This window comes from Moschus berezovskii, chromosome 4, assembly GCF_049115385.1.
Source record: "Moschus berezovskii isolate FMDL1 chromosome 4, NW_MosBer_1.0, whole genome shotgun sequence".
Taxonomy (NCBI): domain Eukaryota; kingdom Metazoa; phylum Chordata; class Mammalia; order Artiodactyla; family Moschidae; genus Moschus; species Moschus berezovskii.
The window spans coordinates 104865588-104889778 of NC_142463.1; the positions used below are offsets into that span (position 1 = coordinate 104865588).

The window sequence follows — 24191 nt, forward strand, 5'->3', positions numbered from 1 at the left end:
AAAAGGATGACTCATAATAAAAGCTATTAAACAAATATAAAACTCATTCACAAATACTTTTTGCTCCCAACCCTAGATTGGACACCAGACAAAAGGGATCTTTCTATTTTATTAGATTAAAAAACACAAACCAGTAGGAACTAGGGGGAAAGATGGCGAAAGAAATACAGAGAAAAGCTGGGCAAAGATCAGCGATGACAAAGGGGAGAAGCAGGGCTTCTTAAGAGCCCCAACTTAAGACCCTTAAGTTAGGACAGGAAAGAGGTTTCTAAGGACCAGACATCCCTTCATTTGATGACAATTTTCTGGCGCAAGGCTCTGGGCCCAGAGCCAGGGAGGGGCTCAGGAGGTGGTGGGCCAGGGCCTAGGGCTGAGGCGGTGGGCGGCAGTCCGTGGGCAGTGATGTACTTCTTGTAGGCCTCACGGATGATCTTGAAGGCTCGAGCAGTGGCGTAGGGTATGTCTGTAACAGGGTCCCGATATAGGGCTGGCCGATGGGTCACCGGGCAGACCTCCCGAACAGGGATCTTTGGGGGCCGCCCTTGAGGAAACCATTCCTCAAATGTGGCATCGTCACTAAAAGTGATGAAGGTACGTGAGCAGCGAGCAGGAGGGATGACGGGTCCAGTCCCAGCACGGGGAGTCAATGCAGAAGCCATGGGAGCGGGATCAAGTCTGAGGGAAAAGACAGAGAAAAACAGAGAGAGCTGAGAGGTGAAGATAACAGATAAAGAAAGAGATCAGAGAACTGAAGAAAGAGGAGGAGGCAGTGGATGGCAACAGTCCGGGAGAATCTATTAAGTGATAGACAGGACAAAGCAGGGCTGGATGGAAAAACAGGAGAAGAGAGAGACTATAAGAAAAATCAGAGCTGATGGGAAAAGGATCTGAAAGATACCCAAGTGTTAAGGGAGCTGTGTGAGGAGAGCAAGTGAAATGGGGCTGAGGGAACACAAGCTGAATACAGCAGGGAGAAACTGCACTCCCTTCCCCGAGATTCACTCACTCACCCTTCTACGTCGACATTCTCTTCTTTAGGGCCTGGCTCCCCAACCAGTGGCACAGTCACCGAATGGTAGGTGATCATGGGCCCGGGGCACTTCCGCTTCTTGTGGACCTGCTTCTTCTTGTCAGCCTCGAGCCGCTCATATGTCTCTTCAGGAAGGAACGTGTGGATGGTCAGGTCCCCACTTCCCAAAGCCCAGTCCTGTCCCATAGTCTCTTAATTATCTTCCTGGCTGTCTAGTCACTGCTCACCCAGGCCAATTAGGAGAGTCCTCTAAAGCCCGCAAGCATCTCCCGTTTTTAAGCTTTCTGCTTGGCACTCTTGACATACATCCTGCTCATCACTTCTTAGGCTCACCTGATTCCTCACTGGCTCACAACAGTAGGACTTCAGAGCTCAAAGGGATCCTTTGCTGGGGAGCCTGCTCATTTCCTGTAACCTCTTGTTACTATTCTGTCAACTTGCTCCTACCTATCCAAGGCAGCACACTGCCTCTTTAGGATTCCCTAGTGATTAGAGTTCTTTCCTACTTTTTAAAAGTAATTTATTTATTTGCGGAGTTATTTGTTTTTGGCTGTGCTGATCTTCGTTGATGCGTGGACTTTTGCCTAGTTTCAGCGAGTGTGGGCTACTCTCCAGTTGCGGTGTGGGGCATCACATTGTGGTGGCTTCTGGTGCTGTGAAGCACCGGCTCTAGGCACACGGGCTTCAGTAGTTGTGGTTCCTGGGCTCAGTAGTTGTGGTTCCTGGGCTCTGGAGCACAGGCTCAGTAGATGTGGTGCAAAGGCTTAGCTGCTCTGCAGCATTTAGGATCTTCCTGGACCAGGGATTGAACCCATGTCTCCTGCATTGCCAGGCAGATTCTTTACCACTGAGCCACCAGGGAAGCCCCCTTCTTTCCCACTGTGAGCTGAAATATACTTCCTGTTGATACTGTTTCACCTTTTAAGGCCAAAAGGAACACAAATCTAACCTGTCTTCCACTTGACAGTCCTTTAAATAGTTGAAATTAGTGCTCATCTCTCTCCAGGCTGATCACAGTACCCCTTCTACTGAACCATTCCTCACACAATGTGGTTCTGAGTCACTCCCTCCTTTGCCACCTGTGCCAAAAACACCCTTCTGTTCCTGTACTTACCATGATCTATGGTAGAGGTTGCAAGATAGCAGCCCCCTTATGTGTCCTGCTTGATTTGCATAGTGTTTTAAAGAAAAATCTGAATTAGTTGCTGACATTTAAAAGTCAGGAAATTACATTCAAATACAGAGGTTTCTGGTCCCTTTTGAAAAACTAAGAAGAAAATCTGGCAACTTTGCATCTGCATTCTCAGAGGGCAACAATGAGCTGAGCTGAGTAACTGTTCTTTCCTTCAGGCCGTCCTCTCTAGTTCACTAGTCACCCTGTCTGGACCAGGTGACACTGCTCTGTGGCAGTTCATTGTTGGTATACACGTCTCTTAAGGGCAGTGACTGTGACTCACATTACCTATACATCATGAGGGTCATGCAGCATTCCACACATTACAGGAATTCAAGATTCATTAATGTATACACAGATCAAAATATTCCTGGTCCCTCTGTCCTCCTTAAATGTGGGTACTCTGAACACAATTCTCTACTGCAGGGGTCCCCAACCTCTGGGCCGAGAACCGGTACCTTCTGTCAAATCAGTAGCAACATTCAGTTCAGTTCAGTTCAGTAGCTCAGTCGTGTCTGACTCTTTGTGTTAGATTAGAAATAAAGTGCACAATAAATGTAATACACTCGAATCATCCTGAAACCACCCCCTCACCCTGGGTTCGTGGAAAAATTATCTTCCACAAAATTGGTCTTTGATGCCAAAAAGGTTGGGGACCACTGCTCTAGATAAAGTATGACCAGAAGAGTCCTCTGGATACCTACTCCCCTGACCCCCCCACCCAGTGATTTAATCTCTTTTACACTTGAATTCTGGATGGTAATATTGCTTTCTTTCCCTCGAGCCAACCTTTCAGCTCTTCTCTCAACACTTTCCTGTACCCTCTGTAACCCTGCTCTACAATCAGCCAACTCATCTATTTCATCAAGTTTTGCACTCAGCATGCCTTCCAAAACTTGCCTTCAAGAAACCTGTCATCCGCAGAGGCCACTACTCCCTGCAACCCTCTGGTGGAGGCTGCTTATTCTTCCACATCCCGGGCAGGATGTGCCTGTGTCCTGTGGAGCCCCACGCTTCAGCTCTCTTTGCTCCATTACCCTAGATACCTCTGTTCTTCTAGTTCTTTAGTACTTCGAGTACCTTAAAAATCTCTGGTTTCTATCACTCCTTCCAGCCTTCCTTTTCTCTCATCAATCTAAACTCCTTCGCCCAGACCTGGATCGATGAGCAGTACTGGAGAAAAGTTACACAGCAGGTAGAATGAAACTGCCAGAAATTCACAGTCCCAGACTTCAAAAGAACTGCCAACACCAGCAGATGATCCTGTCTCCACAACAGTTTCACAGTCTTCACTCACAAGCTTCCAACTCTGTCCCAACACCTGACAACTGACAGTGCCTAAGACACATCTGAGGAGAACTATTATACTGTCTGCTCTGGACTCACAACCCTACAGCTGTGAGCCACCCTTACCTCCTTCCTCTTAACTGAGGCCAACTCTTCTACCCATGCCCGAGCTCCCACCCTGACTCCCACTTCTCCAAAACCCTACATTATTAACGATCCTTTCTTTTCTGTCTTAAAATCCTTTCTGTTGAATCTCACCAAAAACATATATTCTCCAATCTTTGAATAAAAGAGAACAAGGACAAACCCTGTCTTGACCCCAGACCCCGCACTGTTCCTCTCCTACCCTTCATGGCCAAATTTTAAAGTTTTGGCTTCCCGACAACTTCCCAATGGCTTGTTCCCCAAAAAGTGCTCCCTAAGGTCATTTGTGACCCCCATGTCACCAAAACCAACGGACACTTCTCAGTTCTCTTCACGGGCACCTCAGCAAGACTGAGAAGCTACTGCTCCAAAACATTCTCTTTCCTTTGAGTTCTTAAGACAAACTTTCCTGGCATTTCCCACTCTCTGGCCTTCCCTCAGATCATTTTCTAAGTTCTTCCTCTTGTAGGAGACCATTACTTTCTAGTGTCTGCAGGACCTTCTTGAGCCTCTGCCTGCCCTTCTTCCTCTATGTTTTCTCCCTGAGTGATCTCATCCACTCCAGTGTCAATTACCATCCATATTCAAAACCTTCCAAATTTGTATTTCTAGCCCAGATATCTTGTCCAAGCACCAGATTTGTGTGTTTATCTGATTTCTCAGCACTGCATGAACTGCTCACAGACATCTCAAATCCAACATGTTCAAAAATGAACTTATAATTTTTTTCTCCTGCTAAACATGCCCCACCAGGATCTCCTATGTCAGAAGCCTGGGAATCACTCTCTTTACAGTGGCCTGAAACCATCAATGTAGTCAAAGGATGAAGATTATAATTATAGTGACATCAAGTGACCTCATTATTTGTGATATTTCTCAGACACTTATATGTTTTAAGAGATAACCACTGTTTTACAGCACGGCGTTGCCATTATACAGACAAAGGGTATATTTCCCATTTTAAAGCCAATATAATAATAATTTTTTTAAAAAGTCATGACAGCTGGACTTCCCTGTTGGTCCAGTGGTTAAGAATCTGGCTGCCAGCATTATTTACAATAACTAGGACATGGAAGTAACCTACATGTCCAACAACAGATGAAAGGATAAAAAAGCTGTGGTACATGTATACAATGAAATATTACTCAGCCATAAAAAGGAACTCATTTGAGTCAGTGCTAATAGGATGAGTGAACCTAGAGCCTATTATACAGAGTGAAGTCAGTCAGAAAGAGAAAAATAAATATCGTATATTAACACATGCATATGGAATCTAGAATGCAGTCCTGATGAACCTATTTTCAGGGCAGCAATAGAGATGCAGACAAAGAGGACAGACTTATGGACATGGAGGTGGTAAGAAGGAGAGGGTGGGATGAGTAGAGAAAGTAGCGTGGAAACATATACACTACCACTACCATATGTAAAACAGATAACCAGTGGGAATTTGATGTATGACTCAGGGAACTCAAACTGGGACTCTGTGACAACCTAGAAGGGTGTGATGGGGTGGGAGGGAGGCTCAAGAGGAAGGGGACATATGTATACCTATGGCTGATCCATGTTGATGTATGGCAGAAACCAACACAATATTGTAATTATCCTTCAATTAAAAACGAATAAATAAAGAACCTGCTCTGTGAGGCAGAGGACACTAGTTCGATCCTGGTCCAGGAAGATTCCACATGCCGTGGAGCAACTAAGCCCATGAACCACAGATACTGAGCCCTCATGCCCTACAGCCTGTGTCCCACACAAGAAGCCACTCTATGACAATGAAGAAGAACCTCTGCTCTCGGCAATGAGAGAGCCTGAGGGCAGAACAAAGACCCCGCACAGCCAAATATAAATATTTTTAAAAAGTCACAACAGTACACCCTGAAAATGTTGAAAATAAATTAAATCTTTTGTGGTCTTTTGGAGTGAAAGTCACTCAGTCATGTCCAACTCTTTGTGACCCCATGGAATTCACCAGAATACTGAAGTGGGTAGCCTTTTCCTTCTCCAGGGGATCTTCCCAACCCAGGGATTGAACCCAGGTGTCCCACATTGCAGGTGGATTCTTTACCAGCTGAGCCACCAGGGAAGCCCAAGAATACTGGAGTAGGTAGCCTATCCCTTCTCCAGCGGATATTCCCAACACAGGAATTGAACCGAGGTTTCCTGCACTGCAGGCAGATTCTTTACCAACTGAGCTATCAGGGAAGCCCCAAAGATGTACTTTCCTGACTGGGAACAGAACCCAGGCAAGGCAGTGAGACCACCAAGTCCTAATCACGAGACCACCAGGGAACTTTCTGGAGTGAAGGTATCTACATTTCAAAACTACTGATAGCATTAAACTAAAATGAGTTAAGTGAAAGTGAAGTCACTCGGTCGTGTCCAACTCTTTTCTACCCCATGGACTGTAGCCTACCAGGCTCCTCCGACCACGGGATTTTCTAAGCAAGAATACTGGAGTGGGTTGCCATTTCCTTCTCCAAGAGATCTTCCCGACCCAGGGATTGAACCCAGGTCTCCCGCATTGTAGACAGACGCTTAACTGTCTGAGCCACCAAGGAAGTCTTAAGGATACCAAGGATACCATTAAACTAAAATGAGTAGGGTTCCAGATATTCTGGGTAAACAATCTTCCACACCACAGTAAAACTGTATTTGGGTTATGCACATTCAATTATATGTCCTTGATCAAAAAAAGATTCAGGGAGAGAGAAATAGCAAATCAAATACTGTAGATTTCACCTGTTATTTCACTCAGTGCACATATGCTCCAGAGTGAGCACATGATGGGAGGTGTGAAATCTGCTGTTCCCTCATTCATCTCTCATGATCTGAGAATTCTCATCATCCCTTAAAGAAATGTATGCTTTTGTACAGCATGTTCCCATACAGGACTGTGTGCCCAACAGCACATAAACTGAAGAGATTTTATAGAATTTTTACCTTAAAGCAATGTTTCTTATGAATGGACTGATTCTACTGAATTTCTAATTCTCATGATCATTAAAGTAGCATTATCATCTCATTGCATTTTGTGAACAAGGAAAGAAAGATACAAGCGGGTTGTAAAGTAATTTGCCTGCAGTCTTATAGCAAGTGAACAGTGGAGCTAGAATCTGAACTCATTTCTGTACAATTCTTATTTTATACCAAAGTACTTTAATATAACTTGTTCTTCAGACCCCTCATTACTGCCTACTTCCTTGCTCCTAATCACTTTCTCTCCCCATCTTTCTTCTGATTTCTCTTGTCCCAAATCTCCATCTGTCCAATTCTTCGGGGCCTCTAGATCTAACTTTTTCTCATGCTTCTCAGCCATTCTACCCATTGTTCTCAAAACCAAAGACTGACCCAGTGAACGTAAGTTGAGCTCCTCTGTGATCTTGGCCTCCCTGAGCAGCTCCTCCTGGGTCAGTGGCCGCTCACAGTGGGGCCCCTTCCGTCGCCGTGACTGGCCCTGCCTCTCCTGTACCCGAAGGAATGTTTGTCGTGTGTGCTCAGCTGTAGACTGACGCATGGACTTCCGACCTGGGAAGGAAATCACAGAGGAAGAAATCTTTGAACTCATGTCTACCTTCTCTGAATTTAATTTTAAAGCTTTTAATTTGGAAGAATAGTACAAACTTACAAAAAGTGAAGAATAGTACAAAGAACACCCATGAATCATTTGCCAAATCATCCGTTAATATTTTGCCCTTTTTGCAACCTGTGTGTGCGTATTTTCTGAATAATCTGAGAATTACGTTATGCACATCAACATCATGGCTCTCTTCCCTAAATACTCGGTGTATATCTCCTAATAAGAATTATTCCTACATGCTCATAGTAAAGTTATCAACTTCAATAAGCTTAACACTAATACAGTATTTTATCATAATACTTCAATTTTGTCTATTGACCCAAACATCCCCACTCACTGTCAGTGCCATCATCCTGTAGTTCTAATGGAAGCAGTGCTTTCTCTTCTCGGGTCTTCTGAGAGCTACCAGCTGGGGTGCTGACTTTTCGAGGCCTCAAGCTCTTGAGAGGCTCCTGGGGACAGAGTGAAATCAGATACCAAGGAAGAGAAGCTACTGAGAGATAGACAATGAAGACCTTAGGAAGAGAAAACCAGCACAGCAGGAAGTGGGATTGGTGTGGGGCATAATGGGACCTGATGAAAGGGAGAATACAAATTAAGGAAGTCCAAGAAAACCAGGCCTCCCCTGCACCTTGTATGCTTTGGTGACTACTCGGCGCTTCCTTCTTGGCTCTTCTGCTTCTCCATCACTGGATGGTTCATCCCCTTCGTCGATGTCAAAGTCAGAGTCCACCTCATCCTCTGTGTCTGACTGGTCCCCTTGATACTCATCATCTCCTGATTCCTGAGGACATAGGGAGATGCGGTTCTCACTGGCATCAGGTATTAATGCCCCTCCAGGAGGAAAAGAATCCCTTTGCCTATTGATAAAGGCTGCCCCACTCTCCTTCCCAGCCTAGCCTTTCATTTCCCTCAGGCAAGAAGGGCTGATGGTCTTTGGCTCCAGCACCACCCCTTCCAATGTTAACTGACTGCCCTTTACCTGCAGCACACTGTGTTAAGTGCTGGGGTAAAAAAGGATACGGTTTGGTTTCCACCTTCAGGGTCTCACAATCAAGTATAGGAAAAGACATCATCATAAATGGAAGCTTTAATACAGGGCAACATAAAAACTACCAAATGGCAAGAAAATGTTATAGGTGATCAGAGGAAGGCACACCTGCTATGGACTGATGACCTGGAAAAGTCTAAATGTTAGACTTTATTCCTTTAGACCAAGGGTTGGCAAACTTTTTCTGCAAAGGACCAGATTAAAGAGATAGTGGGTTAGATTCAGCCAGCAGGTTGTAGTTTATACTAAACTCTGCTTCAGACTTTAAAGAATGAAGAGGACTTGAGCCATGGTTTAAAATACTGCTAGTATTTAGACAGCCAAGAGGGAAGAGGGAATCACAGGCAGAGCAAATGACAGGCCCAAATGTGCAGAAGCAAGAATGTGTACAGCTTGTTTATGGAATAAGGATTTAGACCTAAGCAAAGCACTCTGGCAAGACCTCTTCCTAGCTGACTGCCTTTGGCTCCATCACAGCCTCCTTCCAACATTAACTGAATGCCCTATAGGGCTACAAGATTTGAAAAGAAGGTTGCATTCAATCTATATGCTCAGTCGTGTCCAGCTGTTTGTGACCCCATGGACTGAAGCTGGCCAGTTCCCTCTTCCCATGGAATTTTCCAGGCAAGAATACTGAAGTGGGTTGCCATTTCCTTCTCCAGGGATTCGATCTACAGAGAAATGTAAATGTCATGACTTAATGACATTTAACTTTTAAACTTATGATCTTAACACGCAGGACAGTGATCCTCAATCCTCTCCCTCTTCTTACCTGGTCCAGCACCGATAATCACCGTTGAAGTAAGCTAAAGTTACTGAGAAATATGTCTCATTTCTCAGGTGAGTTGGGACAGAAAGAGTTGGGTCCTACTACCATGTATGAGCTTCCCTGGTTGCTCAAATGGTAAAGAATCCACCTGCAATGCGGGAGACCTGTGTTCGATCCTTGGGTTGGGAAGATCCCTTGGAGAAGGGAATGGCTACCCACTCCAGTATTCTGGCCTGGAGAATTCCATAGACAGAGGAGCCTGGAAGGCTGTATAATGCATGTAGTCACAAAGAGTCAGACACAACTGAGCAACTTTCACTTCACACCAGGTATAATGGGAAGACACTGAAGATTTGGGGAGGAGAGGAAAACTACATACAAGGAGTGTTTCAGAAAGTTCTGGAGGTGGTGGGATGGACTGGAGTAGAAAGCATGTAGTAGGCCTAAGCCTGACTTTGGGCTAAAACAGCAGCCACACAGGAAAAGCAAGAGAGAAAAAAAAATGCTTTGGAGGAGAGGAGTTAATTGAGCAGGGCAGCACCTCAAACATGTGCCTTTCTCTGCAATCACTGATGAGACTGATGGGTTAATCTTGCTACACATGGTGCCAAAGCAAGCAAATAACACAGTTGACAAGCCAAGGCAGCCAGTATTCAGTCTTGTACTGGTGACCATCATTTCCTCCCAACTAATGTTTGTGAAAGACAGCCTGAGAACACATTAATCCCCTCAGCCCTGACCTGGTATTAAATCATATCACCAGAGAGTAGTAGTTCAACTACACATTAGCTTAGTGCCCAACTGAAATGCTTTCACTAAGTTATGGATTTACTATCATTCCTTTGGCTTTTATCAAGGGTCATTAAGAGACATGACTAGTTAAGAGAATGCTTTTACATCATCTACCAAACCCCTGTTACTTTATTTATAAGGATGTAATTCTCCTTAGGACTTACTGCTGAATAAGCATATCTCTCTTAAAGAACTTAAATGCTTCTTTCTTACAAAAAAAGAAATTCAGGATTTGGCTGCCAGGAAACTCACAGATAAATTTAATATCAACGGTTATTACCATTTTAGCAGAGGCTCCTGGTACAATTACTTCTCATCTGTCTCTATTTTTACTGTTCCTACTTTTTGTTTATATCATAAGCCTTCTTAAATCCTTTTTGGAAGCATGAAGGGTACATATTAAATAACGACTCGTAAAATGACAGGAATAGGAAAATGGCCTTTGGAGGAGAGATGAGAAGGTTCTATTTTAAACTAATTGGTTATGGCTGTGTTAAGCAATGATTCCTAATCAGTCACCAAGTCCTGTGGATTCTAATTCCTTAGTTTCTCTTGACTCCTGTTCATGTTTCTCTCTCACTGCCTCCTTCTACCATTTCCTCATTATAGAGTGATCTTTCTAAAATACAAATCTGACCATGAAATAATCTTCTCAGTCCTCTGAATGAAGAATAAAACTTAACATGGCTCACAAAACCCTAAAAGAATGGGCCCAGGCCTGCTCCCTCTATTATTCTCCTTCCTGGTTTGGAGTATGAGAGTATCTGTGCAAGTCCAAGAGTAGGATGTCAGTGCCTTTACATAGTCTGCCCCACCGTCTTCCAGGACTAACCTTCCTTCTCTCCCTGCTTCCAGTCCTACTGCTCTCCATCCAGCCAAGGCTCACTTTTCAAACCGTCCTCAGCTTAAACATCATATTTCCCAGGGATGCCCATCCCAAACAACTTTGTCTCCCAAGTGTTACCATAGCACCCTATGCTTAACACTTTTCTCCTTATCACACGATATTTTAACTGACTGTTGACTCAGCTAGGTCCCCCACTGGAGTCTGAAAAACGTAAGGATAAGGTGGTGTTCTTAAGACTCTCTGTTTCCACAGCGCCTATCACAGTGCTTGGCTTGCTTTAGGCACTTAACACATTTAAAGAATGGACAGATTCAATCAATACAAATTTAACAATTGTCAACTCAATCTAGTCATTGGACTAGGCACTCGGATGTACACTGTTGATCAAAACAGACCATCTCTAACCTTACAGAACTTACAGTCTATTGGAAGGTATAAACAAACAAAATATATCTAACTACAAATTGAAATATGTTCTATGAAGGACATACATGGGGTCACTTTTCAGGACAGTCAAGAAACAGTTCTCTAAGAAAACATTTACAACGATATTTGACAGCTGAAAAAAGGAGTTGGCTAAGTCCCTCTATCTTTTATTCTGAGAGATTCTTTTCTACAGTTCAAGTGAATAACCAGGCAGTAGGCCAACGAATATATACCGCGTGACTAGGCTGTGCCTGGCGTATGTGAGACGTCAGAAGCGCTGAGAGATGCAGTTAAGGAAACACACAGTAGTTTTCAGCCAGTCTGGGGTCCTTCGGACATCTTCTCCATTCCTGATCCCTCCAACACCATTCAGGGCTCCCCCTGCTAGGACTCCAGTTTATCCCCCCATCTCGCCCACCCCACCTCCAGTACCAGCTACCAGGACGCCTCTCCCCCGCCCCCTTCTTTGTCCGAGGTTTCTCTCTCCGTCAGGACTCCTTTTAGCTTTATTCCCTCCCTCTTCCTGGGCCCGGCTCTTGCCTCAGTGAAACCCCCATAAGTCGTCTGGTAGAACTCATCTTCCTCCTCTGCTTCCAGAAGCCCAGAAAGCCGGTTCCCCGCCGTCTTCCGGGGGGCGCGGCCCCCAGCCAAACTCATAATGTCTACCGAGACTGCGCTGCCACCACCAAGCCCCTCACCCTGTGCTGTTCTCTAGGCTCGGCGCTCCATACCACTACCTGCGGGCGGGCGGCGGAAGCCGGTCGTCTACAGACAGAAGTAGTAGAGCGTCGAGAAGTTCCCAGTACAGTCCCTTCAGTTCAGTTCAGTCTCTCAGTCGTGTCCGACTCTTTGCGGCCCCATGGACTAAAGCACGCCAGGCTTCCCTGTCCATCACGAACTCCCGGAGCTTACTCAAACTCAGTTCCATTGAGTCACTGATGCCATCCAACCATCTCATCTTCTGTCGTCCCCTTCTCCTCCCGCCTTTAATCATTCCCAGCAACAGGGTCTTTCAAATGAGTCAGCTCTTCGCATCAGGTGGCCAAGGTATTCTAGTTTCAGCTTCAACATCAGTCCTTCCAATGAATATTCAGGACTGAATTCCTTTAGGATAGACTGGTTGGATCTCCTTGCAGTCCTAGGGACTCTCAAGAGTCTTCTCCAACACCACAGTTCAAAAGCACCAATTTTTCCGCGCTCATCTTTCTTTATAGTTCTACTCTCACATCCATATATGACCACTGGAAAAGCTTTGACTAGACGGAGCTTTGTTGGCAAAGTAATGTCTCTGCTTTTTAATATGCCGTCTAGGTTGGTCATAACTTTTCTTCCAAGGAGCAAGCGTCTTTTAATTTCATGGCCTCCTCAATTCTTCAGCCCCGCCCACTCCTGCGTTGAGGCCACTCCAGGCTCCCCGCCCTAGTATGCAAGTTTATCCGGGCTGTGGAATGATAGGACACCAGGAGCCCTTTACCCCACGGACAGAATTTGGGAATCAATAAATTTTCACTTAGGTCAGTTTCCCTCTGCTCCAGTACGTTTTTCATTTAGTTGTCAATAGAAACCTTTCTGTTACTGTTCAATCGCTAAGTCCTGTCAGACTCTTCGACCCTATGGACTGCAGCACTCCAGGCTTCCCTGACCTTCACTGTCTCCCAGAGTTTCCTCAGGTTCCTGTCCACTGAGTGGGTGATGCTATCTAACCATCTTATTCTCCCTCTGCCGCTCCCTTCTCCTCCTGCCCTCAGTCTTTCCCAGTATCAGGGTCTTCTCCAATCAGTTAACTCTTTGCATCAGGTGGCCAAAGTATTGGGGCTTCACCTTCAGCATCAGTCCTTCCAATGAATATTCAGGGTTAATTTCCTTTAGGACTGACTGGTTTGAGCTCCATGCAGTCAAAGGGACTCTCAAGAGTCTTCTCCAACACCACAGTTCAAAAGCATCAATTTTTCAGCGCTCAGCCTTCTTTACGGTCCAACTCTCACAACCGCACATGAGGACTGGAAAAACCATAGGATTTTTTTTTTCCAACAGCATTGACTTTTATTCATTCATGTTGTCACCTGAAATGGCATGTTGGATTTAAACGCTCATTAATGTAAATGGCTGAACAAATCCATTTTAATGGATATTCAACTCATTAAAAGAAAAAACTCAATATCCCGCATAGTTAAAGTCACTTCCACATAGCCTCGTGACAACTCCGACTCCAAAACAGTACTTTATTTTGTAAATTTTGACCCATTATTACTCCCATGTTATGGTCTTTTCAGCTGTCAAGCGTACAAGGTGAAGAAAAAATTTAGTTAGATGGGGTTTGCACCTGGAAAACAAATTCCTTAAACTCCACATACACATTTCAAAACTGCTGGGTCCCAAGTCCATCTATGAACTCCCAGGCCCAGTATCATGTGCAGCATACTAAAGCCATACTATCTGAATAGCTTATTAATTCTGCATAAATCAGTTCAATGTGTCAATCTGTAACAGACTGCGCACTTTTAACTGAACACGCAAAATATTCACTCTCTTGAACTTTACATCATCATTTGATGTCAAACAATGAGGCAAATCCCAACAGTATATACAAAAAACAGCTTTGCATTTACAAAAGATTGTTTCCAATACTGATTAATCCGGGCAGCTAAATGCTCAAAATTCTCCAAGCCAGGCTTCAGCAATACATGAACCATGAACTTCCAGATGTTCAAGCTGGATTTAGAAAAGGCAGAGGAACCAGAGATCAAATTGCCAACATCTGCTGGATCATCGAAAAAGCAGGAGTTCCAGAAAAACATCTATTTCTGCTTTATTGATTCTGCCAAAGCCTTTGACTGTGTGGATCACAATAAACTGTGGAAAATTCTGAAAGAGATGGGAATCCCAGACCACCTGACCTCCCTCTTGAGAAATCTGTATGCAGGTCAGGAAGCAACAGTTAGAACTGGACATGGAACAACAGACTGGTTCCAAATAGGAAAAAGAGTATATCAAGGCTGTATATTGTCACCCTGATTATTTAACTTCTATGCAGAGTACATCATGAGAAACGCTGGGCTGGAGGAAGCACAAGCTGGAATCAAGATTTCCAGGAGAAATATCAATAACCTCAGATGTAGATGACACCACCCTTATGGCAGAAAGTGAAGAAGAACTAAAGAGCCTTGTGAAAGAGGAGAGTGAAAAAGGTAGCTTAAAGCTCAACATTCAGATCATGGCATCCAGTCCCATCACTTTACGGCAAATAGATGGGGCAACAGTGGAAACAGTGGCTGACTTTTTATTTTTTGAGGCTCCAAAATCACTGCAGATGGTGACTGCAGCTGTGAAATTAAAAGATGCTTACTCCTTGGAAGGAAAGTTATGACCAACCTAGATAGCATATTAAAAAGCAGAGACATTACTCGTCAATGGAAGTCCATCTAGTCAAAGCTATGGTTTTTCCAGTAGTCATGTATGGATGTGAGACTTGGACTATAAAGAAAGCTGAGCGTGGAAGCACTGATGCTTTTGAACTCTGGTGTTGGAGAAGACTCTTGAGAGTCCCTTGGACTGCAAGGAGATCCAACCAGTCCATCCTAAAGGAAATCAGTCCTGGGTGTTCGTTGGAAGGACTGATGTTGAAGCTGAAGCTTCAGTACTTTGGCCACCTGATGCAAAGAGCTGACTAATTTGAAAAGACCCTGATGCTGGGAAAGATTGAGGGAGGAGGAGAAGGGGATGACAGAGGATGACATGGTTGGATGGCATCACTGACTCAATGGACATGGGTTTGGGTAGACTCCAGCAATTGATGATGGACAGGGAGTTCTGGCGTGCTGCTCATGGGGTCGCAAAGAGTCAGACACGACTGAGCGACTGAACTGAACTGAACTCACTGGTTTATGCAACTTTATTGAAAAAAAAATAAATCAGTTACTAGCGACTTAGCTTTCACTTTTCACTTTCATGCATTGGAGAAGGAAATGGCAACCCACTCCAGTGTTCTTGCCTGGAGAATCCCAGGGATGGTGGAACCTGCTGGGCTGCTTGCACAGAGTCGGACATGACTGACGTGACTTAGCAGCAGCAGCAGCAGCAGAGCTATTAGTTGATCCTTCATCCATTGACAACTTGCACCATTTATTCAGTGCTATATTAAACAGTGTATTGGAAGACAGATTAACTAATAGCTCCAAACCTCCTAACAATTTAAATGAAAATGAAAATTAAATTTAAAAATGTTTGAGACCCTATTTTCGAATACAAATTGTGTTTGACTTCCTATTTCCATTCTCTGTAGAACAGAACAGGTCATTCTTTATTGACATGCATAAAGTACATCACATTTTCTGTTCTGCTGATGCTATAAATTCAATAAATTCTCTAGCCACATCAGTTATGAGCATAAAGAATATAATGTAACCTCAAATCTCTAACAATGGAATCCTTAAACAAGGATGGACACTGCTAGAATAATGCTGCTCCCTTTGATGTGACAACTCAGCATCCATCTCCCTGCCTCTCAAGATGATTCTTCAGCATGTTAGAGCCGTGAGGAATGATTTCAGTCTCATAACCAAGTTAGAGTGAACACATTGGCCACATATTACACATGCTACATTTTTAAAAAAATTCTGAATCTTGCACAACTATTCTCTTGTAACTACTTTGCAGTTTCTAAAAGCAGTTATTGTCCAAAGCTGGAAGAACTTAAATCTTCTCAGATGAGCATATGAATGGAGGGAGGTAAACAAAAAATAAAATAAAAAAAGATGAGGTCTGATACGGGAGCAGCCCGGTAAGAAAATCAGAAAAGGAACATTAAAGTTTATTCCAGCTATAATACAGGTTATTCTGTGTTTAAGGTAGCATCACATGGCATACTTCTGAGTCCATTCCCAAGATATTCTGTTGTACTTATCTCTCTCTGTTTTATAGATCCATGCAGTCTCTGGCACTAAGGGGTCACCTGAGTTTGGATCACATAGCAGTGAACAAATGGATAAATTAGAAACAGTTAAAGCAGGAGACCACTGTGATCTTAGAATATCGAGACAAATGCTGCTATTACTGTTAATATTTGGATCATAAATTCTTGTAAATACAACCTTAGGTGTTTTGAAGGGGTAGTCTGCAGGAAAACGAATTGTCAAAAAGAATACACTGTCTTCATATGAGCTGTCATTAGGTCCCATAATTGTGACTTGCCAATGAAACATATCATCCCCCAACTGGACTTGCAGAACATTGTGCTGGAGGGTCACGGGCCAAATCACTAAGTTCCTTATTGGTCTGTTTCAGCACCATAGTCTGTGCTTTTTGTCTGGCTCCTCACTATCTTGGTGTGTGCTGGAAGGTCTGGCCAAAACTCTTGATTATCCCGGCGACTGGGAAGAATTGTCTTTTCATCTCACATCAGCTCTGCCAGACACAGGCGCTTGGTATTGAGGAGGTGGATCTCGCGAGAACCTCAAGGCTGGTTTCGTCAGCACTCAGCCTTCTTTATGGTCCAATTCTCACTTCCATACATGACTATTGAAAAAAACCATAGCTTTGACTAGACAGACCTTTGTGGGCAAAGTGATGTCTCTGCTTTTTAAAATTGTCTAGGTTTAGCATAAAAGAGCAAGCATCTTTTAATTTCATGGCTGCAGTCACCAGCCACAGTGATTTTGGAGCCCAAGAAAATAGTCTGTACGGCTTCTCTAACAGAGCAGGACGGGCACAGCCCTTACCAGGTAGCATTGCTGTGCCTCATTACTCTGCACCCTGTTACTAGGCAACAGGTCCTGCTCATCTATTGGTCAGCCCCGCAGTGGGTCCTGCTCATGGTAACTGTCAACAGGGGACCATTGGGAAAATGATTCAGTCCATGGGGTGGTGGTCATCAGATGGAGAGTGAGGTAAAAGGCAGATGCAGGCCTTCTCCTGGAGGCCCTCCAGCTTACCCAGCCTTGGGCCAGCAGGTGAGCTGAACGGCCCAGGGAGCAGATTAGGGAGCCCAGGGACTACGTCCTGCAGGGCTCCAGAGCCCTCACTGAGGCCCTCCACTAGCCATGGCCCAGGACTTGAGAAGCAGTGAACCTCTCCCCATCCCTGTCTCTGTGACCCACTAGCAGTGGCCGTCTGTATGAGTCACAGTCTGTGAGACCTGGTCTCCCCATTTGGACGGCCTGAGGAGACTGAGGGCCAGTTGGGTTGGATGCCTGGCTCCCTCACGGATGACAGCTGGGCAGAATATGGGAACCTGGCCCTGAAGGAGCCAACTGAGATCTGCCTCCTCTAAGCCAGGACTGGGACCTTGGAGGGTAAAAGTTGTGCCTTGGGACTTTGCCCTTTCTGGTTAAGACAGAGAATAATATTCATCCAGTAGAGATTTTCAGGAACATCATTACCTGACCATGACCTGACCTCGAGAACAAAGGATCTGATACCCAGAAGTCTATAACAACTAACCACGCCCATCCATCACCTTTTCCTTTTAAAGGGACTTGCTGACAGCTTTCAGTAATTTTGGGGTTCTAGGATATGAGCCACCCATCTTCTTGTATGAATCTGTAATAAGCCTTTCTCTCTTCCAAACTCTTACGTTTACTATTTATGGACTTGTGATTTCGGTAACACTTCCACTTTTCCCTTTTCTACTTGTCATGAAGTGATGGGACTGGATGCCATGATTTTTGTTTTTTTAATGTTGACTTTTAAGCCAGCTTTTTACTCTTCTTTTTCACCCTCAGCAAGAGGCTCTTTAGTTTCTCTTCAGTTTCTGTCATTTAGAGTAGTATCATCTCCATATCTGAAGTTGCTGATATTTCTCCTGGCAGTCTTGATTCCAGCTTGTGATTCATTCAGCCTGGCATTTTGCATGTAAGTTAAATAGGCAGGGTGACAATATACAGCCTTGATGTACTCCTTTCCCAATTTTGAACCAGTCTGTTGTTCTATGTCCAGTTCTAACTGTTGCTTCATAACCTGCATACAGGTTTCTCAGGAGACAGGTAAGGTGGTCTGGTATTTCCATCTCTTTAAGAATTTTCCACAGTTTGTTGTGATCCACACAAAGGCTTTAGTGTAGTCAGTGAAGCAGAAGTAGATGTTTTTCTGGAATTCCCTTGCTTTCTCTATGATCCAATGAATATTGGCAATTTGATCTCTGGTTCCTCTGCCTTTTTTTAAACCCAGCTTATACATCTGGAAGTTCTTGGTTCATACTGCTGAAGCCTAATTTTAAGGATTTTGACCATGCTTTACTAGTATGTGAAATGAATGCAATTGCATGGAAGTTTGAAAATTCTTTGGCAATGCCCTTCTTTGGGATTGGAATGAAAACTGACCTTTTCCACTCCTGTGGCCACTGCTGAGTTTTTCAAGTTTTCTGACATAGTGAGTGCAGCACTTTCACAGCATCATCTTTTAGGATTTGAAATAGCTCAGTTGGAATTCCATCAACTCCAATAGCTTTGTTCATAGTAATGCTTCCTAAGTAATACTTTTGAATTGTGGTGCTGGAGAAGACTCTTGAGAGCACCCTTGGACAGAAAGGAGATCAAACTAGTCAATCCTAAAGGAAATCAACCCTGAATATTCATTAGAAGGACTGATGCTGAAGCTGAAGCTCCAGTACTTTGACCACCTGAACAGCTGATTCACTGGGAAAGACCCTGATGCTGGGAAAGACTGAGGGCAGGAGGAGAAGGGGCTGACAGAGGTGGGATGGTTGAATGGCATCACCACTCAATGGACATCAGTTTGAGCAAACTCTGGGAGATAGTAAAGGACAGGGAAACCTGGCATGCTGTAGTTCATGGATTGCAAAGAGTTGGAAATAACTTAGTGACTGAAGAAAAACAACACTTCCCAAGGCCCACTTGACTTCACACTCCAAGATGTCTGACTCTAGGTGAATGACCACACCATTGTGGTTATCCAGGTCATTAAGACCTTTCTTTCCTTTTTAGTTTTAAAATGTGGACATTTACTACTTAAATCAACTCGTTTGATAAAAAACATTGTATTTTAAAATAATACAAATACATATTAAAATAATTATAAATTGTGATTCTTTTGAGTGCAAACGAGTGGTTACCCAAAGAAGAAATAAAAGCTCCTTGTGTGCTCAGTTGCTAAGTCATGTTTGACTCTTTGCGACCCTATGGACTGAAGCCTGCCAGCTTCTCTGCTGGGGATTTTCCAGGCTAGAATACTGGAGTGGGTTGCCATTTCCTTCTCCAAAGACCTTTTCTGTAGAGTTCTTCTGTGTATTCTTGCCACCTCTTCCTAATCTCTTCTGCCTTTTTTAGGTCCTTATTGTTTCTGTCCTTTATTGTGCCCAACCTTACATGAAATGTTCCCCTGATAACTCAATTTTCTTGAAGAGCTCTGTAGTCTTTGCCATTCTATTGTTTTCCTCTATTTCTTTGAATTGATCACTTAAGAAGGCCTTCTTATCTGTCCTTGCTATTCTCTGGAATTCTGCATTTAGTTGGGTATATCTTTACTCATTTCCCTTGCTTTTTGCTTCTCTTCTTTTTTCAGCTATTTGTAAAGCCCCCTCATATAACCACTTTGCCTTTGTGCATTTCTTTTTCTTTGGGATGGTTTTGGTCACTGCCTCCTGTACAGTGTTGGTGCAATTGGTTATCACATTTGGCTGTTAACCAAAAGGTTGGTGGTTTGAGCCCACCCAGGGACGACAGTCCTTGAGGTCTTTTCAAGAAACATCTCTCAAAACCCAGATTTTGTCACTCTTTTCCTCAAAACTGTCTAATGACTCTCTGTTGACTACAGGATAAAGTCCAAAATCCTTGTGGCAGAATAGTAGTGTGATTAGGAGCACAGCTTTAGAGCCAGCCAGACATGAGCTTGCATTTGAGCTTAAATTCTAGCCCTATGACTTTGGACAAGTTACTTTACCTCACAGAATTTTAGTTTTCTTATCTGTAAAGTGGGTCTGATAGGTATTAACCTAAGTATTAATCTACCCTTTAAGGTGGTTGAGAAGATTAAGAAATGTAATCCTTATAAACTGCTTAGCACAGTATTTAGTAAGCACATAGATGTTTAGCAGGCAATAATTATTAATGCAGTCATATCCTTCGTAATTTAGCCTCTCCCTGCTTTTCATGGCCTCAACTCCTGCCACATCATCCTATTCTAGCATCATTTCCCTGATATCAATTCTCTGTAGTGCCTCTATGCTTTTCTTCTCCTTAAAAATCTCTCTCTTGTCTATCTGGCAAAATTCCAATTCTATAATACAGTGACGTCTTCTCACATACCCTTCCCAAAGTTCCTAGAATCATTGAGATCATGCCTCCTAGAACCTTGGGAATAGTTCCAATCTCAAATAGTTTGTGGTGTTATCAAGAATGTACCGAAATAATCCCATTTGCATTGACAGGGATGGCCCTAGAGATTGTCATACAGAGTGAACTATGTCAGAAAGAGATGAACTATGTCAGAAAGATAAATATTGTATATTGTCTATATGTGGAATCTAGAAAAATCATACAGATGAACTTATTTGCAAAGCAGAAATTGAGTCAAAGATGTAGAAAACAAATTTACAGTTACCATAAGGGTAAGGAGGATGTGTGATGAATTGGGAGATTGGGACTGACACAGATACACAAAATGGGGCTTCCCAGGTGGCGCAAGTAGTAAAGAGTCTGCCTGTTTGATGCAGGAAATGTGAGACTTGGGTTTGATCCCTGGAGGAGGGCATGGCAACCCACTCCAGTATGGTTGCTTAGAGAATCCCATGGACAGAGGAGCCTGGCAAACTACAGGCCATGGAGCTGCAAAGAGTCAGGCATGACTGAAGCAACTTAGCATGCATACATAAAATAGGTAACTAATAAGAACCTACTGTGTAGCACAGGGAACTCTACTCCCTGCTCTCTGATGACCTAAATGAGAAATCTAAAAAACAGTTGATATATGTATATCATTTTGCTGTACAGCAGAACTAACACACCATTGTAAAGCAACTGTACTCCAATAAAAATTAGTTAAAAAAAAGACTGCATCAACTTCTCTTCCCCATTTTTATTCTGAAAACATGGTTTTCAAAACACAGCATTTGTGCATACTTTATGATGGCACCTATTATGTTTTATTTTAATGATTTCTGTGTCTGTCTTTCTCATTAGTCTGTGATCTTTTTGCAGGCAGAGACTTTATTATCTGTGTATGCCAGAAATTCCCATAGTTGAGGGCATAGCTAATTCAATGAATGAATTAATGACTAATTGAGTGAGTAAGGTATCATTGTCTTATTTTGCCCCTGTGTTGACCTAACCACTCCATTTTGACCTGAGGTACTGTTTGTTCTAAGGCATGAATGTCATGTTAGTAAAGCTGTGTCTTTGTGTGTGTCTGTGTATACACTTTGTCCTTTAAGTTTGTATGTGGGGCCCTATTTTGAGATCACCAGATTGCCCTCCTCTTTCCAAAGTATAAATTGGTAAACTCCCTTTTCCATTTCCTCGGGGGGACCAGGCCAATGTGTCCTGCTTTGCTCCTGTTTCCACACACTGCCACATCACTAGAGTACTGCTATGCAAGGAATGTTAATGGGAAAGAGTGGCTCTGTGACTCAGAAGCCAGTCCAGGGATTAAGCTATAGTGGAGGGAAAGACAAGGTTTGGGGGAAAATATGAAAAACACTGTTGCCTTTATGCCTGGTGGCTCAGATGGTAAAGAATCCGCCTGCAATGCAGGAGACCTGGGTTCTATCCCTGGGTTGGGAAGATTCCCTGAAGAAGGAAATGGCAACTCCAGTATTCTTGCCTGAAGAATCCCATGGGCAGAGAAATCTGGCAGGCTACAGTCCATGAGGTCGCTAAGAGTCAGACATGACTGAGTGACTAAGCACACACATAGAAAACTGTTAACTCCACTTTTTGAATTTTGCCTTCATCCATTCATATATTCAGTAGACATGTATTGGGTACCTACTCTGTGCCAGGCACTATTCTAGACGTTTGAGATATAAAAATGGATTTGCCCTGAAACGTTCTCAGTCTTTGAGGGAGAACAAGTAAAAAGACTGACATAATACAAGATGGTAGGAGTAATAGTGGCTATTTTCTGGTACATAAAGGAGAAACAGACCCTGAAGAAACTACAATACAGGGGTCTCTCATTTCAGGAAGCCTGAAATCTAATTTATAGATCAAACTCAAGGGAGGTGATCCCTCTCTTGACCTATGCCTTGGTGAGTAAGGGTAAGAGGCAATTCAAGCATTTGAAGTTTGTCTATTTTCGCTACCAAAAAGATGAATAACCCAGCAGGTGGCAGCAGGGAAACAATTATTGTACATCTCGATGATGGCGTAGTAGAAGGCAGAGGTAAATGCTTGGGATTGTGTTCTGGACGTTCAGGCACTAGGTTCCCTTTCAAAGACTCAGAAGACATTCGGATAGAGAATAACTAGGCCCATGTTGGGGACTGTAATACCCAGGATTTTAACCCCATTCATCTTCATTTATTCATTCCACAAATAATTATTGAGCCCTTACTACGTACAGAGTTACATCATGGGAGGAGCTGGAGATATAAGAATGAAACAGTCCTTACTCTCTGGCAGTTTAGTCTGTTCAGAGATAGGTCTTCATATTCCCCATCAAGGTTCATAATCTCCAGGGTATTTTATTAAAACTGAGCGGGGTTGGTACGAAGATTAGACTAGAAAGGGGAATTTCTCTGAGTCTCAGTGACCTTTGGAGCATAGGTAACAGAAAGGGTAAGGGCTCGGATCACAGGAAGACTGTTATGTTTCTGATTCTCTTCCATGGCCTTTTAGGCAGGTCTTCACTCGTTTATTTATCAAATATTTGGTGGTGTAAGGTCGAAACGGGCCAATGCTGTTAAATAAAGGAACCCAGACGCCAAATAGATAATGTAGCAGGCTTTAATGGCAGGCGCCCCCGGGGCGGAACCCCAAGACCTAACAGAGCGAGGTCGAGAAATCCGCACGGAACAAAGGCAGAGAGCGACTTACATAGCCTCTCAGTAAGGAACCTCGAAACTCTCCAAAAAAGGCAAGGTCTGGAGTGGCGGTTTCTCATAGGTCGGCTAGTCATGGTGGCAAGACCGGGTTGGTCACTCTGGTCAGGACGGAGGGTTGATTTCAGTGGAGAGCTGTTGCTCAGACTCTTCAGCGGTTTTGCGGGACTTTTTCCCGCAGGCGGGAAATGACATGGAGAAGAAAAAGCAGCAGCCAAGCACCCCTCCTTTTCCCCGCCAGGGAGGGGAAGCCAAGATGGACGAGGTCCGACCTTACATTCTGACCCTTTTGATAGGATAGGGGGCAACGTTGTCATCTCTGGCTACTTCCTGCTGGAAAGGGGCGTGATGGGGTTTTTGGGTCATGGCCAGACCCCGGTGTCCCTCAGGGGTTTTCGGGGTCGTGGGGGGGTGGAAGTCTGGAATAGGCGGCCACCATCATCATCTGTCCGGTGGCCACCTGGGTCATTTTCTGCAGCCGTTGAACAATGCATTGTAGGATACATGGGCCGAAGAGCAATATGAGTAAAATGACTACAAGAATGATCAAAACAGATTTCCACCAATCTCCTTTTATCCAAGACAGGACTGAAGTCCAAAAAGGCATGGCCTTTATCTGAGTTTGCATATCTTCTAAGGCAGTCGATACGTTTCTAGACAGGTCAGGGATGTATACACAACATTTATTTTTAATTATGGTGCATGCTCCCCCTTGAGCTGCTGTGAATATGTCTAAAGCCATCCTAATTTGGATCACCGCCTTTCTCATCAGAATTTGTTCTTCGTTCAATGCCTGAATAGCTTTTGTACTGTCTAAGAGGGCCTGTTTAGTGAAATTAGTTAGGGCTTCCACTTCAATTATAGTATCTGTTGTCCCTGTAGAGGGTACAAATAAGGCAGTGAGACAGTCATACCATTGGAATATGGACCGCGTCCATCTTGCATGTAGATAGGGCAGGTTCACTGGAGGATGGTGTGCTGCTGCTGCTAAGTCACTTCAGTCGTGTCCGACTCTGTGTGACCCCATAGACGGAAGCCCACCAGGCTCCCCCATCCCTGGGATTCTCCAGGCAAGAACACTGGAGTGGGTTGCTATTTC

General features: G+C 43.8%; 1 protein-coding gene and 1 pseudogene across 1 annotated transcript; both read right to left on the minus strand.

The window, feature by feature from the left end:
- Nucleotides 1-95: 95 nt before the first annotated feature.
- On the minus strand, nucleotides 96-11851 carry VPS72 (vacuolar protein sorting 72 homolog). Its single transcript, XM_055402130.2, has 6 exons — nucleotides 11641-11851; nucleotides 7847-7999; nucleotides 7553-7667; nucleotides 6987-7163; nucleotides 1011-1155; nucleotides 96-675 (listed from the first exon to the last, which is right to left on the minus strand). The coding sequence occupies exons 1-6, from the start codon at nucleotides 11755-11757 to the stop codon at nucleotides 288-290; spliced, it is 1095 nt and encodes a 364-aa protein (XP_055258105.1). The 5' UTR covers nucleotides 11758-11851; the 3' UTR covers nucleotides 96-287.
- A 4102-nt stretch (nucleotides 11852-15953) lies between these two features.
- On the minus strand, nucleotides 15954-16389 carry LOC148778171 (ubiquitin-conjugating enzyme E2 D3 pseudogene; annotated as a pseudogene).
- Between the last annotated feature and the right edge of the window lie 7802 nt (nucleotides 16390-24191).

What these genes read in the sequence shown, in the direction of transcription:
- VPS72 (XM_055402130.2), bottom strand. Translation starts at nt 11,757, where the DNA reads ATGAGTTTGGCTGGGGGCCGCGCCCCCCGGAAGACGGCGGGGAACCGG. An exon ending in TAGTCACCAAAGCATACAAG is followed by an intron (nt 7,668 to 7,846) that starts GTGCAGGGGAGG and finishes CTCTGTCCCCAG; the next exon opens with GAGCCTCTCAAGAGCTTGAG. An exon ending in GCTCAACTTACGTTCACTGG is followed by an intron (nt 1,156 to 6,986) that starts GTCAGTCTTTGG and finishes TCCTTCCTGAAG; the next exon opens with AGACATATGAGCGGCTCGAG.